The 18519-nt window shown below is 47.5% G+C and overlaps 1 protein-coding gene across 2 annotated transcripts in view; it reads right to left on the minus strand.

The window, feature by feature from the left end:
* LOC120929329 (cell division cycle-associated protein 7-like) overlaps positions 1-18519 on the minus strand; it is a 54432-nt gene that overhangs the window by 19987 nt on the left and 15926 nt on the right. For both annotated transcript variants that reach the window (XM_040340694.1, XM_040340695.1), the window contains 4 exons: positions 18298-18513; positions 7526-7753; positions 6649-6729; positions 6381-6542 (listed from right to left, as the gene is read on the minus strand). In XM_040340694.1, the coding sequence (XP_040196628.1) occupies positions 6381-6542; positions 6649-6729; positions 7526-7753; positions 18298-18507 (681 nt within the window). In that variant the 5' untranslated portion in view covers positions 18508-18513. The remainder of the gene's footprint in view (positions 1-6380; positions 6543-6648; positions 6730-7525; positions 7754-18297; positions 18514-18519) is intronic.

Below are 18519 nucleotides of genomic sequence, written 5' to 3' on the forward strand. Positions count from 1 at the left end.
CCTCTTCCCCTGATCTCTCTGTCAAAATTAATGGCACAACTATCAGCCCATCCCCACATGTCAAGGTCCTAGGTGTAATCCTGGACTCTGAACTGTCCTTTAAACCTCACGTTCAATCACTGTCCAAATCTTGCCGCCTCAACCTTCGCAACATCTCCAAAATACGCCCCTTTCTAACCAATGACGCCACAAAGCTCTTAATTCACTCCCTGGTCATCTCTCGCCTTGATTACTGCAATTCCCTTCTCATTGGCTTACCGCTGCATACTCTAACCCCCCTTCAATCCATCATGAATGCTGCGGCCAGACTTATCCACCTTACCAACCGCTCTGTCTCTGCTACTCCTCTCTGTCAATCCCTCCACTGGCTTCCGCTCACCCAAAGAATTAAATTCAAACTACTAACTACTACCTACAAAGCCATCCACAACTCTGCCCCCAGCTACATCACTGACCTAGTCTCTAAATACCAACCTAATCGTTCTCTTCGCTCTTCTCAAGACCTCCTACTCTCTAGCTCTCTCATCACCTGCTCCCATGCTCGTCTCCAGGACTTCTCCAGAGCCTCTCCAAGCCTATGGAACTCCTTACCCCAATCTATGCGCCTATCTCCTTCTCTACTAGCTTTTAGAGGATCCCTGAAAACCCTCCTCTTCAGAGAAGCCTATCCTACCCACACCTAACAACTGTATTTGCATTTGAGTCCATCTGATCATCCCCCACAGCTACTACCCTTTGTTCCACTTGACCCTCCCTTCTAGATTGTAAGCTCTAACGAGCAGGGCCCTCTGATCCCTCCTGTATTGAATTGTATTGTGACTGTACTGTCTTCCCTGATGTAAAGCGCTGCGCAAACTGTTGGCGCTATATAAATCCTGTATAATAATAATAATAATAATAATAATATATCTCTTGGTAGATTTGTCAATAGGTACCTCTCTGGGGGAGGGTCCGAGAACTCTATTCTGTAACCTTGGGACAGCATAGAGAGAATATACTGATTCTCTGTTATGCTTGCTCAGAAAGAGAAAACGTTGAAGTCTTCCCCCCACCTGCAATCGGTTGTCATTGCGTTTTGCTGGTTGCCGCAGGAGGATGGAAAAGGACATTACTTTTGCCTTTTCCTTTCTACCCTGACCGACCTTTCTTCCTCTTGAGCCCTTTGAGGACGAAAAAAACTCTGCCTGACTGATTTTTCAGGACAGGGAAAGATTTTTCTCTTGTCTGCAGTCCTGTCGAGCACTGCATCTAAAATCGGGCCCAAACAATAAATCCCCCTGAAAGGGTACTCCACACAGCTTGTTTTTAGATGTGGTGTCCCCTGGCCAGGTCTTTAACCACAACGCCCTCCTAACTGAATTAGTAAGGGCCGCGGACCTTGCTGTCATTCTGATAGATGCATCCGAGACATAGGCTACAGCAGCCGACAGGGTTGAAAAGGAGTCTAGGATTTCTTGCTTTGGAGAATCAGCTATTATATGACCCTTAAGCTGCTTGAGCCAATACTCCATGTTCCTGGAGACGCAAGTAGTCGCCATTGCTGGCTTAAAGCGGAGCTCCACCCTAAAGTGGAACTCACGCTGATCGGAACCCCCCCGCCCTCTGGTGTCACATTTGACACCATTCAGGGGGGTGCAGATACCTGTCTAGGTATTTGCACCCACTTCCGGCCACACAGTTTCCGGTTTACTCCGGGCAGAACGTCACCTCCCGTCCTCCCCCCGTTGTGCTCTGGGAACACACGGCTCCCAGAGCACAGCGGGAACCAATCAGCGGCGCAGCGCAACTCACGCATGCGCCCTAGGGAACCGTGTAGTGAAGCCGGAGCGCTTCACTTCCTGGTTCCCTCACTGAGGATGGCGGGGGAAGCAGCAGAGTGACGAGCGATTGCTCGTCCTTTGCTGCGGACGGCACTGGACTCCAGGACAGGCAAGTGTCCGAATATTAAATGTCAGCAGCTGCAGTATTTGTAGCTGCTGGCTTTTTAATATTTTTCTTTCGTGGCACATCCGCTTTAAGGTTGCCCATGATGGATTGCCAATCCATCCTCTTATCCATGGGGTCTTTCAGAATCCCCCGTGTCCTCAAATGCTAGATCAGAAGATCTTGAGACTTGAGAAAAGGCTGCATCAAGTTTTGGAACTTTATTCCATGGAGCTGCTGGGTCTTCATCAAAAGGAAACCTTTTGTGTGCTTTAGCAAAGAAAGGTTTTTCAGGATCAGTCCATTCTTTGATTGCTTCAGAAATTATAGTATGGATTGGAAAGGTATGTATTTTGGGCTCACCGAGTCCTGCATACATCCTGTCGTGTAAAGATAATTCTTTACGTTCCTCTAATCCCAAAATTGCATGAACAGCTTTTAGGAGGCCATCAACTTGTTCCAAAGACAATTTATATTTTAAAGACACATTCTCCAGCTCATCTTCCTCCTCGGATTCTTGGGAATGTGAGGGGCAAGAACCTTCCTGGTTCAGAGGACTCTCTTCTGCCTCCACTACAGGAACTAACAGTGAGGATTGTGAGTGAGGCTTTAAAGGACTGAATCGTAGCATCCAATTCTTTTAACAGATGCGATTAAGTCGCTGCAAGCAGCAGACTCTTTCACTGAGTCAATACATGACTGACAACGTTTTCTCCAGCCTTCAGAAAGTTTAGACTTGCATGAAGGGCATTTCTTTTTATTTCCGGGTTCAGAGCTCTTGGCCTGATAAGGAAAAAAGGAAGAAAAGACAAACCAACCATATGAGTCAGCCTGAAAACCCATCAAGATGCTCACCACAGGTGCAGTGAGAGATCCTTTACACTCATGTGCCCAAACAGGCCCCCGCCACCAGGGGGGAAAAAAACACTCACACCCCCCTAAGGGAGAAGAGAGCTAGAGAGACCCCATAGTAAATGAGGGTGGAACCTCAGTCTACCCCTTACCTGGGTCTTGCTGGTGCCAGTGCCTGTTCCACTCACTGCGGATCCTGCGTCCATGCTGAGGCAGCAGCGTGAGGTTGGTGATCAAACTGTCGCTTCCAGACTCCACTAGTGCCGCTGCACCGGACCAGAACCAGCTAACAAGGCACCAGACCTGTTCCTCCCTCAGCGCTTCCTGGCGGAAATGACATCCATTTCCCATGCGGAAATGACGTCCATTCCCGGCGCCTGCTCGTAGGATGCCGCCCCTTCCGGTTACCTCACTAGGGGAAGCAGCCTGACTGACCTTCCCAAGATGGCGGCGGCATTTGGCTGCCTGGACAGGAAAAAAAAAGATGTCCACGCCTCTACCTTGCCAAGGAGCAGTATCCCGGAGCAGTCCTGGCTCACTGAGCACCGATGAGGGAGAAGGAGCCCATGCACAAGGCACTCTATCCAGTGAATGGGAGGAACAGACTCTGGTAAGAAAAAAACAGGTGGAGTAGGGAGAAAACCTCTCCGTGGAGAGCTCCCAACCCCCACATGTGTTCCCGCCGGAGGAAACAAACTGATAAGTGGAAGGAGTCTCCCTTTTAAGAAGTTTGGTAGAGGTGTGTTTCCTGTCAAGTGGGTGGAGCCACGCTCTCAAGGTGCTGTCCTAAAAGACTAAAAAGGAAAAAAAATTAAATAATGTGCAATAAAAACATATGCGCTTAGACCCTGAAAGGTTACAACTCGCTCAAAACTAATAATTGCCATCAGGAAAAGGCTCCACGATGATCTTTAAATGGTTCCCACCAAGGTCCTGCAGGGATCAAACACTATTTTATCTCATACTTCTCTAAAAGGTTTCCTCTGATGACCACCAGCAACTCCAGACCAACATGCAAAAATATAAAGTGCCTCACCAGGTGCCAATTCTCTCCTACATGTAAAAATATTTTTTGCTAGAAAATTACATAAAACCCCCAAACATAATATTTTTTTTTTTAAGCAGGCATGTCCAAAGTCCGGCCCGTGGGCCAATCGTGGCACGCCTGGTCATTTTGACATGCATGCCTTTTGTGGCACCCCAACGAATCCAAGCGCCGGTGGCCACAAAACAAATACATGCTGGCTGCCTTGGAGGAGGTGGGGTGTGCGCTGTGTATACAGGAGTACTTCCTGTTTACACGGCGACCTGTGTAAAAGGAAGTCCCGTCTCCTGCGCTGCCATTGGACAACTGTTTTGTCCATCACAGGAGGCGGGACTTTCGATTAAAGAGGCCACGGATAAAAAACAGGAAATTCTCATGCATGTCTGTCAGCGCTGGTCCTGCCCCCTCCCCGTCTCCTCCAATGCTGCCGATTACTGAATCAGGCTGCAATGGTGAGTCTGCACTCAGGGCACTTGTGAGGCTGTATTGATGGGCGGTGATCCTTATTTTGATTCAGTTCATTTAAAATGTAAGTTTTTAAAGTGAAGGTGCGTGTTATACGCCGATAAATACAATATATCCAAACACGCCTGAGCTCACCTCACACAGCCACAAAGGCAAGTGAATTCTTATTGGGCATTGCGTATTAGTGCTCGAACAAACACTTAGACCGAATTTTAATGGTTTACAGAATGTCAGGCAAAATGGTCGGCCCTCACGCATGTTCACTTCATCAAATCTGGCCCTCTTTGAAAAAAGTTTGGACACCTTTGCCCTAAAGAATACGACAGTCATTGCAAATTTTTATGTCGCACGGTATTTGCACAGCAATTTTTCAAACTTTTTGGAAAAAAAGTTCATGCAAAAAAATAAGTAAAGAGTTAGCCCATTTTTTTGGCATAATGTGAAAGATGAAGTTACGCAGAGTAAATAGATAACCAACATGTCACGCGTCAAAATTGCACACGCTTATGGAATGGCACCAAACTTCAGTACTTAAAAATCCCCATATGCGACTTTTTTTTTTACTGGTTACATGTTGAGTTACAGAGGAGGTCTAGGGCTAGAATTATTGCTCTCGCTCCAAAGCTCGTGGCAATGCCTCACGTGTGGTTTGAACACAGTTTTCATATGTGGGCGGGACTTGCGTATGCGTTTGCTTCTGCATGCAAGCTCACGGGACAGGGGCACTTTAAAAAAAAAAAAGTTAATTTTACTTAACATGTTGATCACTTATTCCTATTACAAGGAATGTAAACATCCCTTGTAATAGGAATATGGCATGACGGGACCTCTTTACAATGAGATATGGGGCAGTGGCGTCACTAGGGTTGGTGTCACCTGGTGCAGTAAAATATGGTGTCACCCCCCCCCCCCCCCCCAATAACCCTTTTCAAATATTTTTACCCTACTGTTTGGTCTGTTCTCCTTTCTTCCCCTTTTCTCTCTCTCCCTATCCATCTTTCTTGTTCGTTCTATACCTTCTTTCTCTCCATTTTTCTTTGTCCCCTCCCCCCACCTCTCTTTCTCCAGAACCGGAATTCACATCTCAGGAGCCTATAGGCCAGGGGCGTACCTAGAGCATTTGGCACCCGGTGCGGATCCAATATCTGGCCCCCCCCCCCCCCCCACGTTAAAATGTAAAAACACCCCACTGTGCCCCCTGCATACCTCTGCATCCTTCAATATATTTTTGTTACTACTGTGTACCCCTCCCCACAACTGCACCTCTGGACCCCTTTATATTACACAGCCCCCTGCATCACTGGACCCCTTTACATCTCATAGCACAGTGCATCTCTGGAACCTTTTACATTATACAGCACCCTGCATCACTGCACCCCTTTTACATTACACAGCCCCCTGCACCTCTGGACCCTTTTACACTACACAGCCCTCTGCACCCCTTTAAATTACACAGCACCCTGCATCACTGGCCCCCCTTTACATCTCATAGCCCTCTGGACCCTTTTACATTACACAGCACCCTGCACCCCTGCATGTTACACAGACCCCCTTCAGTGCAGACACCCCCCCCCCCCCTTAGTACAAACCCCCCCCCCCCTCAGTGCAAACCCCACCTCAGTACAACCACCCCACCCCTTCAGTGAAATCCCCCCGTGCAAACACCCCCTCCCCATTCAGTACCTCAGATCATCACAGGCAGCGCCACGGCACATGGACAGAAGGGCCCCTCCCCCTCTGTACAAACAGAGGAGGGGGCTGTGCCTGTGTGCCGACTGCCGAGCACCGCTAACAGCCCGTGGCTGTGAGAGGAGGGGGATGGATGGTGCTGCGGTGTCACCCCGCAACCCCCCTCCTCTTGTACCGCGGTGCTCCGATTCCGCGGCGCTCATCGCTGCAGTCGCGGGGGAACTGCCTCCCCCCCCCCCCGTCATAAAAAAAAAAAATGGCAGAGGCCGGGCGTGACGTCAACATCTAGCAATCTGCATTCCAGCCCTGTGCTGCATTCTTAATTTAAAAAAAATAAAATAAAGGGGGGGGGGGGGGAATGGAACTACTAAAGCCAACATTTTAAGTTTTATCACACATCACTCGCCTCTTCCAATAGCTGATCCTCCAGGCTCTGATAGTCTGTGTCCTTTTCTGGTGAGGAGGGCAGCACTGTTCCCATAGAGCGAGTCACACGTCGTGCGGCACGGGCTGGGTTTCTTCTTGGTTCAGCTGCTACAAGCGATCCTCTGGAACGTCTTGAGTACTTCTAATGCAGAAATATAAAAATGTACTCATAAATCCCACAAATGCACCCCCTACCAAAACAGACATTTGCACCTATAGTGACTGTTTAAGAGACAAAGTGCATTTACCGGAGTCCCATGGTTCTGGTTACTGGAATCCGGTTCCAAGTGTCCCGGCAATTTCTCCAACTCTGACATAAGCTTGGCCAGCTGCAAGGTTACAAAACAGATTGGCTTTAAAAGTAGGTCCTGTCATAGTAGACAAGAGAAAATTGTGATACTGCGCTACCTAACTAAGTGAACAAGAAATAATTAAGCTGCAACAAAAATTGTGATATACACACAATATACAGACAAAGGAAAAAATAAGTTGCGCAACTTTTTTTTCCTAGGTCCTGTCATACACTAAAAAACAAAATATTCCATAAATTAGTTTTGCACCACAAAGTACGCTATAAAACAGGTATTTTACAAATGTTAACATACACCATGCTTAAAACTACAAGACTACAGAGAAGCCAACTTCTATAAAAATGAATCAAAATGAGTCATGGCAACCCAACCCATTTAATTTAAGTCATCGGACATCTTGTCTACTAAAGACAATTGAAATGCCATCAAAACAGTTACCTCAGACTACTCTGGATTAGAACAGCTTTCACAATAGAAACTTACAGTTTTGTGGTGTCAGTGATTGTACATAATGCAACATCAATGCCATGCATAAGGCACATGGGTGGTTTGGCTTCTCAGTATCACATCCCAGTGCTTTGGGCACCTGGAAGAGCAGGAAATCAGAGAGGCACAGTACCAAATGCATCTCCGGTGTAAAAAAAAAAAAATATATATATATTTTTTTTATAAAAAACAATGCCGAGGGGCCAAACCACCTGTGAGCATTGTAGCGCAATAGTTACCCACAGATAACATAGTAAATGGTCAGCCCAGTCCTCAATATGGGGGGGGGGGGACACCTATGCTTGCTTAGGCTGCTTCTGGTACAAACCATGGCTTTGTTATCCTCAATGTTCTTGGCTCTTCTCTGCATAAATGCATTTGGTGGTGGTGGTGGCTCCTCCTCCGAATCACTTGATGGGACAACTGGCGGCTTCTTTAATTTTTCATCTTCCTCGCTGCTGTCAGAAGGGTACGCAACCTTCTTCAGGGCTACTCTCAGCGAGTACTTTTTTACTTGCTGTGGTCCAGAAGCACTTGATGACTTTGACATTGTGACCTTTAAAAGCAGAACCAATATTTTCAGATTTAACAGCATTTCAGGACAAACGGGTTTAAGCAACAAAATAAAAAATAAAGTGCCCCCCCCCCCCCCCTTCGATAGAAAACGGAATGGTTAAACCATTCTTAGTTTAAATTGCCATCTGCCTCTTTAGGAAGATTTTCAAAAAGAAAGGAAAATCCTCTGGCCAGACATGAGTAGCAGAGCTTGTGTCCATGCCTGAGCCTCCAGCAGCATCCTCAACTAGCAGTGGCTTTCTCCTACATAGAAGCCAGTAAAAGCATGAGTAGGAGCGGAACCCTCTGAGCCAACCCTGTGTGACCACGAGCAGGAGTGCAAGATAGCTTAGAGGGCTCTGCTCTGCTTGAGCCCTCGGTGTCTAACTTGATGTGAGTAAGAGTGGGAGTGTGAACGGGACGACCCCTAAACTGAGCTTGAATTTTCGGCAGCATCTTAGGTTGGCCGAGTCTTGGTTGTAGCCCTGAACCCCCTGGCAGCACTTCGGCTGTAATTGATCCAAGTAGCTTATTTTCCATTCATTACCTAGCACCTGGTGTGAGATTGCCTTTTCCTCCCCCTGCAGATGAATGTGAGGGAGATAAGTAGACAGCAGCTGGGAAGCTGAAGGAATATGCTCGCTCTGATGGACAGGGGCTGGACGGAGGCGAATGTCCGTCAACCCCAAGCACCCGGAGCGGAGGATCGGCTGTGACCTCAGACCCTTCTAAGCAAGGAACTGCAGAAAAGATAGAAAAGGTGGAGAGAGAGCAAACCATGGAGAGAGAGCAAACCAACTCTGGAACAGGTGAATACTCAGTTACTGACAGCAATACAAAACCTCCAATGTGGCTTTATCAGGTAAAATGGAAATAAAGACTGATAATGGCTTTTTAAGACAGGACATGCAAAATAGATGCTGAAAATAAGAGTGCTAGCTCTGGAAGATACTGTGTTACCTATGGTTAATAAAAATGCATCCAACTGAAAAGCAGGTAGCAAGGTGGCAGCAGAAATTGGATGAATTTGAGAATCGCATTCAAACAATATCCAAATCGTAGGTTTACCAGAAAGAGCAGAAGAATTTGTTGAAAGGTGGCTGAAAGTCACATTTCCAGATGCCGAATTTTCATGCGTGTTCGTAATTGAGAAAGCATACAGAGTACCCACAAAACCAGCACAACCTGGGGCCCCTCCAAAACCACTTTTACTGAACTGTAAAGATTGCAACTTAGTCCTGCGTAAAGCAAGACAAAAAAGGGTGTGATACAATATGTTAAAATTTCAAATATTCTCAGACTTCTCCCAAGAGCTACAAAAGCGGCACGCTGGCATTAATGAAATCAAGCAGAAGCTACGAGAAAACGGGACGGTCTATTCAATGGCTTACCTAGCTCGGTTAAAAGTGGAGGATAGAGGGAAGGTTTTGTTTTTCACCACAGCAGAACAGGCCCATGAATGGCTACAGATTAATAAAAGGACACTTCCAAAGATCAGGGAACTCCGGGTAGTGACTCTCTCTCATTAATCTATTTACAGACGGGTTTAAGAAATGGCACAACAGGGGGATATTTTATATGGGCGAGGAATAGATAGCTTCAAAAAGAAAATTTGTTCTCCATCGAACCACTCTTTTGTTTATTTGGGATATATAGATATATCAAGTAAAATCACAGCAATCTTTAGCTTGAACAGGCTGGACACTTTTCAAATTGCCTGCAATATAGGCAAGGTCTCTTTTTGCACCCTGAATAAAATATGACGTTTTGGGGCATAAGAGGTTTAGAATGGATGCAATATGGAGATCGATGGCTGCAGCGACACTACTTTACTTAAAATAGATTAACATAATGGAAGATAGGGGCTATGCTATACTCGGCATCCCATTACCAATTACGGGAAATATGAGTGAACAATGTATTTTATATCATGGAATGTAAGAGGAATGGGGGAAACCACTAAGAGAAGCCAAATATTTACGGTTATTCAACAGACCAAGGCAAGAAATAGGATTTTTGTACTCACAGCCTTCTTTGACATTAGGGTTATACTTCTTCCTACCAGGAGAGTTTAGGCAGAATTTAACAGCACTTAAAGTGTTAAAACCTTTCCTTCGTGCAACTCCTCCCAGGGGGCGTGGCTCCCCCAGGCATAACCCACACCCTGCTCTAGGAGCCTCAGTCCGTAACAAGCAGTACAAACCAAGGAGGGGTGGGTGCTGTGTCCCGTCTATGAACTCAGAGAAATGGATTTTACGGTGAGTACAAAAATCCTATTTTCTCTTCCGTTCATAGACGGACACAGCCTTCTTTGACATTAGGGAAGTCCCCAAGCAGTGTCAAAAAAATTAGAGGGGTGGGAAAACCAGGTTACACCCCAAACAAAAACCGGAGTTGCTCAACGGAGAAACTCCAATCATAAACTGCTGCCCGTAACAGGAGGCCCGTAAGGAGGCATCAAAAGATGCACACACATCCACCTCGTAAAACTTTGAAAAAGCGTGGATTGACGACCAGGATGCATCCTAACACCGCTGTAACAGAGGCATGATGCCGGAAAGCCCAAGAGGCCCTGGTCGAATGCGCCATAACCCGAAAGGGGGGCACACGCCCCTTTAGGGCATAGGCCTGAAGCACCATCCGTCGGAACCACCTAGGAACGGTGGCCGACGAGACTGCCAGACCCTCTTGTAGGGCCAGCCACCGACACGAACAGTGAGTCCGACTTACGGAACCGTAACATACAAGTACACTCGTAGGGCCCGAACCACATCCAGAGGATGCAAAGTGGCCTCCTCCTGGCATTTCAGCCAAGGATATAAGGATGGAAGAACAATGTCCCCATCAATGTGAAAAGCCGAAACGACCTTAGGGAGAAAAACGGCTGTGGCCGCAGCACCACCTCATCCTTACGGATGACCAAGTAGGGAGCCTTGCAAGACAAGGCCGCCAGATCAGACAGACACCCGTCTGATCGAGGTAATCGCTACCAGAAAGAAAATCACCATTTGTGACAACAAAAAACCTCCCGAATGTCCTCAAAGGGAGCATCCTGAAGCACCAAAAAGGACTAAATTCAAGTCCCATGGGGGTAATGGAGGGCGCACCGGAGGGGCCACCTGCCAGACCCCGACCCAACGTACGCACCCAGGAGTGCTATGCCAAGGGTCACTGCAAGTAAAAACAGCCAGAGCAGAAATCTGGCTCCTAACCGTACTTAAGGCGAGAGCCCGAACCACTCCCTGCTGTAAAGACAGCAGAACCCTGTACACCACGTATGTACGAGGGTGCCATTTCATCTCTTCACGCAGAGATGTAGGCCTTCCATGTATGATGGTAAATCCAATGTGAGGTAGACTTCCGTGCAGGCAGCACGGTAGAGACCACCGAGCCCAATAGGCCTCGGTCCTTCAGCCCCTGGCTCTCAACAGCCACACCGCTAAAGCCGTTGGCTGTGAAACAGGGTGGAAGATCGGACCCTGCAACAGAAGATCAACTCCCAGGGGAAGACGCTAGGGGGCGTCTGCCACCAGACGCACCAGGTCCGCGTACCAGGAGCGACGCGGCCAATCTGGAGCAATCAGGATTGATAGAATCCCTACAGCTTCCACTCTGCGCAGCAGGCGAGGAAGAAGCTTCCGAGGGGGGAAGGTGTAAAGTAGACGATAGTGACCCCAAGGAGCCACCAACGCACCCGACGCGTCCGCCCACGGGTCCTTAAACCTGGCCACGAACCGTGGCACCTACCTATAGAGACGGGACGCTAGAAGGTCCACGTCCAGAGTGCCCCACTTTTTGGCAGACCCCGAAACACCTGCAGGTGGAGACCACGCTCCTTGGCCAGTGTAGTGCGACTTAGGAGGTCGGCTAGCCAATTCCGTACTCCCGGAATGTACCCGGCCGATAGAGCCGGAACAGACCCTTCGGCCCACCGAAAGGATGTGCGCGACCCCCGTCGCTGCAACAGAACTCAGTGTGCCGCCCTGATGATCAACCTACGCCACGGCGTCATCGGACAGGATCCCGACCTGTCGGCCCTGTAGATCCAGGGACCACCTGGCAAGGCAAAGCTTGATTGCTCGGAGCTCCAGAACGTTGATCAGTAGGCAGGACTCCACCTGAGTCCAATGCCCCTGGGCTGACTGGGTGCCCCCTCCCCAACCGGAGAGGCTGGCATCCGTCGTGACCACTGTCCAGTGGCTTGCAGAAAAACGACTTTCCGGCCCGAAGCACCGGAAACGCCAGCCACCACACCAGGGGAGACATGAGCAGATGACTCAATTAAATCTGGTAATCCAGAGATGACGGAAGCTTGTCCCAACGTGACAGCAATTCCCACCGTAGTACCCTGGTGTGGAATTGGACATACAGAACCGCCTCGAAAGAGGCCAATGGACCCAGAACTTTCCTGCAGAATCGCAGAGATGACCGCTTCTGGGTCGGCAACTGCTGCACAGCAGATAGCAGAGTCTGAAGTTTTTCCGTTAGGAGAAACACTCCCGCCCCGGCGGAATCCAGGACTAGTCCCAGGTATTCCAGTCCCTGAGATGGAATCAACCCTGATTTCAGGACAATCCAGAAACCAGCTGAACACTCGGAGAGCCTGACACGTGATAGACACGGCTCCACCAATGCAGAGCTCGTAGGAGAATGTCGTCCAGACATCCCATGATAACAAACCCCCGCTGTCACAGCCGGGCCAGTATCGGGACGAGCACCTTGGCGAAAACCCTCCGAATGGGAAGGACACCAATTGAAAATGGTCCCCCCCCCCGACCGCAAAGCACAGAATCTCCGGTGCTTTGAGGATATGCGAACATGCAGGTACACGTTCATGACATCAAGGATGCCAGAAAATCCCCCTGATGGAGTGCCGCTATTACCAAGCGAATCAACACCACCTAAAAGTTTGCACCTTGACAAAACAAACGAGGGACTTAAGGCCCAGGATTGACCGGGCCCTATCCTCCGTGGGGACACAAACAGAATGGAGTAAAACCCCAAGACCGTTCCAATGAGGGAACTGGCACAATCACTCCCCTGACCAGAAGATCCTGGACAGCCCCTGACAGGAGGCTGGAGGGAAAAAACCTGTATGGCAGACGAGAGAAACTCAATCTTGTACCCCAAGGAAAACATTATGCGAAGCCAGTCTCCCACCCGAGACACAGGTGGGAGCAGACCTTCAGGCGGAAGCAGGTATGTCCGCAGACTTGTTAGGCATGCGGTATCAGGTGCGCAGCGGGGATTCAAGCACCATGTAGACCTACCCCCACCGCACAGGGTGGGCAAAAAAGCGCTCGGAGGTAGGCAAGCAGGGTCCTTGCACAGGGCGCGGTCCCTAGCCCTTCCCAGACAGTGGGAACAGCATGCGCTTACCACCCCTGGCATCCTCAATGATGCCATTCAGGGAAGTCCCAAAAGGACCGTTCACCCTTAAAGGCCATCACCAAGGCCTCCTTAGAGGACTAGTCCGCAGACCAGCTCTTCAGCCACACAAGGCGGTGCAGAACCACTGCATATACGGAAGGCCCCGGATCGTATCCATGGCAGCCTCGCAGAGAAAATTCTGACCCTGAACCAATTGTTCAGCCAGGTCCCTAGAGGATTCGGAAGCCCCTTCTTCCAGCTCCTGCAGCAGGAGCTTCGCCCTTTTAGTTGGGGCCCGGCCAGAGCCAGCCTCACCGCCGAACCCACCACCGTGAATAGGGAGCGGGCCACGGCCTCCACTATCCTATCAGCGGGATCCTGAAATGCAGGAGCCCCTTCCACAGGCAACGTGGTGGCCTTGCGCAGTCTGGACACATGGGGTCCACTGGCGGAGGAGAGACCTACTTTTTTTTTTTTAAAGCCCCCCTCAAGGGGGTAACGGGTTGCAAAGTTTTTTGACAAACTTTTTGCGGTGCATCCCATTCCTTGTATAACATATTGTCCAAATAAGGAACACAAGGAAACACTTCAGCGGTGCGTGGCGGTCTGCGGAACCCCAAAAAGGTACTGACACGGAGGTGTCTCCGCCACATCCTCAATTTCTAGAGTCTCACGCACCGCAGAAACAAGAGCTCCAACAAATTCTTGCCAGCAACTGACTGCAGCAGAGTCATCCTCACTATCCATAAGGGTTAAGCCCGCAGCCTCTGACATAACAGAACCAGAATAAAACAGCGATTCTGTGTCAGAGACATCCCCAGAAGCAGGCTCAGGGAGGGGGCGCTTTTTACCCCCCATCCGGGCACTAGCTGCTTCAAACCTGGCAAGAAACCCAGGACAGCCAACATAACAGATGTGGCAGGGGAAGGGGCATTAAGGGTTAACTCAGGCATAGCTGGAGAGGGAGAACTGGCTCAGGTTCCATAGTGTCAGCGCTGAGTCACCCACCCTGCACGGCAGGACAAAAAAAAAAAACCACTGGTCACCTCCTTGCTGCTATTGCAGAGCATGGGGGCCCCTGGTACTCACCACCCCACCCAGCTGCAGAGAGAGCTGAAAACCTGAGGTGTGCTCTGATGTGCTGGCTGTGATGTGTGTCACCTCAGGGAAGAATCATAGCACTAAAACTGTCACAAGAGACCAAGAGATTTCCAAGATTGCTGGCGTCTGAGGTAAAAATCACCTCATAGAACACAGCAGCTCACAGCAGCACCCCCCCCCCCACTACCCAGTCAGGGGAAGGAGGGAGAGGAAGGGGAGAGAGGAAGGGGAGAGAGGAAAGCAGGGTGGACCCTCAGTCGACCTCCCCAGGGAAAACACCAGCCAGACCACTTACCTGAGTGAGGGGCCACTACTTACCCGTCCTGCGACTACCCGGCTGGAGGTATCCCAGACAGAACCAAACGTCCGTAAACGGCATGGCTGTCGTCCAGACACACTGACAAAGCCATAGAGACCGGTCATATGTGTGCCCTAGAACCGACGTTCCCCGGCCGCCCCTGGAGCAACGGGGCCTGTCGTGGACGTCCCAAAGCTGAGCTAAGGGCCGGCACACGCTCGATGGCCGAACATGGGGGGACTACAAGAAGATCCAGCCTGTCACCCAGTCGGCTGTTAGAAGAATCACAGGATTCAAAAATGCAGGAACAAAATAATCGCAAGAAAAAAAACTCCAGAGTACAGGGACTCCAGAAGTGCCTGACTCCTCTCCTGTCGTTAGGCAGAAAAAGACTGAGGCTCCTAGAGCAGGGTGTGGGTTATGCCTGGGGAGCCACGCCCCCTGGGAGGAGCGGCACAAAGGAAAGGTTTTAACACTTTAAGTGCTGTTAAATTCTGCCTAAACTCTCCTGGTAGGAAGAAGCATAACCCTAATGTCAAAGAAGGCTGTGTCCGTCTATGAACGGAAGAGAAAATACAAAAATAAAATCGTACGTTTGCAGGAAACGCATACGATAAAAGACAATTTAAAATATTTGAAGAAGCCCTGAATTAATCATATTTACCATTCATATCACACGTCCTATTCAAGGGGAGGGTCTATGCCGATACACCGATCGGTGCATTAGCTATAGATGTGACCCTGATCTACACATGTGCTCATCTATAGATTACACACTTTACCATTTGTAAATATGAGAAACTAATCCACCGCATGTGGGTATGCAGTGCCGTTTATGGCTCAATACCCTGATGCATACGTGATATGTATGGGGGATTACAATATGATATTGGATTCAACTTTAGATAGATATGGGGGTGCAATCCTAAAATGAGCGAGTAGAGAGAATACGTTAGTCTTCTTGAAGAGGTAGGATGGTCCGACTTGTCAAGAGTTGGGAACCCACAGACTAGAATCTATTCGTGGGCATCTCAAATTGACATGGTATGTGGGAATGACAAAGTACAACCATTGGTGCATGTGATTGCTCATCTCCCCTGGGGGATTTCTAATCACTCCCCACTAAAGTTTGGGTTGAGTATCGGCCCCAGGGTGAGCCAACGAATCTGGAAAATGCACTCATATTGGGCCCAATGATCTTATTCCAGAGCAGTTAAAAAAATTTTTGAGGCACATGAGAACTATGCAATGGATGGTACGGCATGCGATACATTTAAGGCACATCTGCAGGGGACACTGAAGCCAACCATATACCATATCAAACAATCTAGTAGACAAGGAGAGGACGAAATGGCTAAACGATGTGTACAAGCAGAAGGTGAATTTGTATCCAACCCAAGTGAAAATCAGGAAAGGTCCCTATTAATATAAAAAAAAAAAATATAAAAAATAAAAAGACAGGGAGATCCTGGAGGAAGTAGTAAGGGAGACTGTTAGCTACTGGTAAATCCCCAGTACCAGATGGGATACCCCTGGAAGTGTACAGTTGATATATAGGTCAGATAGACCCAATTTTAACTAGACTATATAGAGAGGCCCTTGTTCATATTCAATGCATTAAGAAACGGTAATATTAAATCTTAAAACCAGACAAGGACCCACATGAATGCACCTCTTACACGCCAATATCCTCGCTAAACTGATTACAAAATTCTTGCCAGGATACTGGCTAGAAGGTGAAACACCAACATCTATAATCCACACAAACCAGACAGGGCTTATACTTGGTAAATAATCATTGATAAATATTCATAGAATGAAACTAGTGGCACAAATGAGAGAATATATTCCAGAGTCAGGGGCTCTGGCATCTGATGCAGCCAAAGCCTTTGACTCTGTAGAATGGAGATTTTTGCAGGCAACACTGGGGAAGTTTGGGTTTGGCAATGATTTAAACAATGGGTTAAATTATTATATACAAACTGGAGATCAAAATTGATTAATGGAATATTGACCACATCAATAAATCTATTCAGGGGCATGAGTGTTCACAATCTCCCCTTTTATTTTCCATTACAATTGAGTCCCTGGCCCTACGGTTGCAACAGACTGAAGAATACCAGGGGATAGTATAGAACAGATTGTTCTTTATGCAGACGATATACTGTATATGCGGGATATACAGAACACCCTGACGAAAGCTAGGAGTATAATGGACACCTTTGGCCACTAATCAGGGCTTAAGATTAATTGGCAGAAGTCTTGCCTTATGCCACTGCATCAAGAACTAGAAATGGAGGAAAGGATAGATACCCCACTTAGAATAGTGGATCCTTTAAGTATCTAGGAATCTATATAACAAGGCAACCTTGGGATGCACTGGCAGCAAATGTAAATCCATTGATTGAGTATATTAAATCCAAGCTAAAAAAAAACCTGGAGTAACCTTCCACTTTTGGTGGTGGGTAGAATTTAATTAAAATTTTACTGGCAAAAGTGTTCATATATTTTTCACATTCTCCAGTGGTAGTCCCTAAAAAAAAGATCTTTAAAAGCTTGCTCTCAATTTACTAAATTTATATGGACCAAAGGCAGATGTAAAGTAACATTACAGCGCCCAAAAACAGAGGCAGGATTGGTTCTGCCAGATATGCATCTGTACTATATAGCAGAGCAATTAAGACATTTGCCAACTGGCTTATACAAGAACAAAATCTGGGGGCGGAGAAGCACCCGTTAAAGATAATTCAGGCTAAGAGTTTGATAGGATTAGAAGCAAGAGGTACACAACTACCAAGGGTTAAGATCCCACGCTCATTGATTTGATCGGTATGGCGAGAGGCAAAAATATAATAAATTAAGATTCAAAGATATCCCATCTGAACTACCCATGTGGAATAATCGGCTATTTGAAGAATTAATCGGCTATTTGAAGAATTAAGTACACTACAAGATAATACATTTTGGATGATGGAGAAAAAAAAAAAAAAAAAGGGGTATTGTGGAGCTGGAACTGGTTTATCAAAGTGGGAGCATATGCTTATTTGATTTTTTTTTTTTTAAACAAATACAATATAACCCAACAGATAAGCATTTCTATCATTTTTTTTACAGCCAATGTGGTCCTGCCTGGACATTAGTAGATATTGAAGATAGGTCTTGCATATATTGTCAAAAGTGCTGGGAGAATGTATCCCATTTACTCCAGAGGTCTGCCTAGTGGGACTGATGGAGAGCCAGAGGGTGACTGGATATGCCAAGACCTGTCTACAAGAAATGTTATTTATGGAACGCAAGCAAATTTTCTTTAGGTGGATGCAACAAATACCCCCCTCAAGGGATCAATGGCTTAAAGCGATAAATCAAATGCTCCCATATGAGAAATAATGTACGAGCATAGAGGAACACAGAACTATCATAGAATTTGGAATGGAAGGTTAACCTCATTAAACTGGCTGCAGCCAGGGTAATTGGGTATTTTAAACCTTACTCCTTGAGGGTGGGGGGGGGGGAAGAGTTCTTCCCTTTTGTTCCCTCCAGTCTCCATCTTCTTTTTTTTAAACATAGTTTCTGGTGATTTACAGGGTGTGCATTTATTAATATGAAAGAAACAAAAAGTAATGGATAATTATGAAATGTGATATTGTTAATGTTTGTAGATGCAGATTTATAAAAAAAAAAAAACACCCAAGACAAGAACATTTTTAGTAAATGGTCAGCCTTACAGGGGGGAGGCATGAGGATAGGCGTGCTCTTAGGCCGCCTTTGGTACAAACCATGGCTTTGTTATCCTCAATGTTCTTGGCTCTTCTCTGCATAAATGCATTTGGTGGCGGCTCCTCAGAATCACTTGATGGAACAACTGAAGGCTTCCATAATTTTTCATCCTCCTTGCTGCTGTCAGAAGGGTGCACCACCTTCTTCAGGGCTACTCTCCGGGAGTACTTTACTTGCTGTGGTCCAGAAGAACTTGATGACTTTGACATTGTGACCTTTAA

The sequence above is a fragment of the Rana temporaria genome, chromosome 2 (genome assembly GCF_905171775.1).
Source record: "Rana temporaria chromosome 2, aRanTem1.1, whole genome shotgun sequence".
In the NCBI taxonomy this organism is placed as follows: domain Eukaryota; kingdom Metazoa; phylum Chordata; class Amphibia; order Anura; family Ranidae; genus Rana; species Rana temporaria.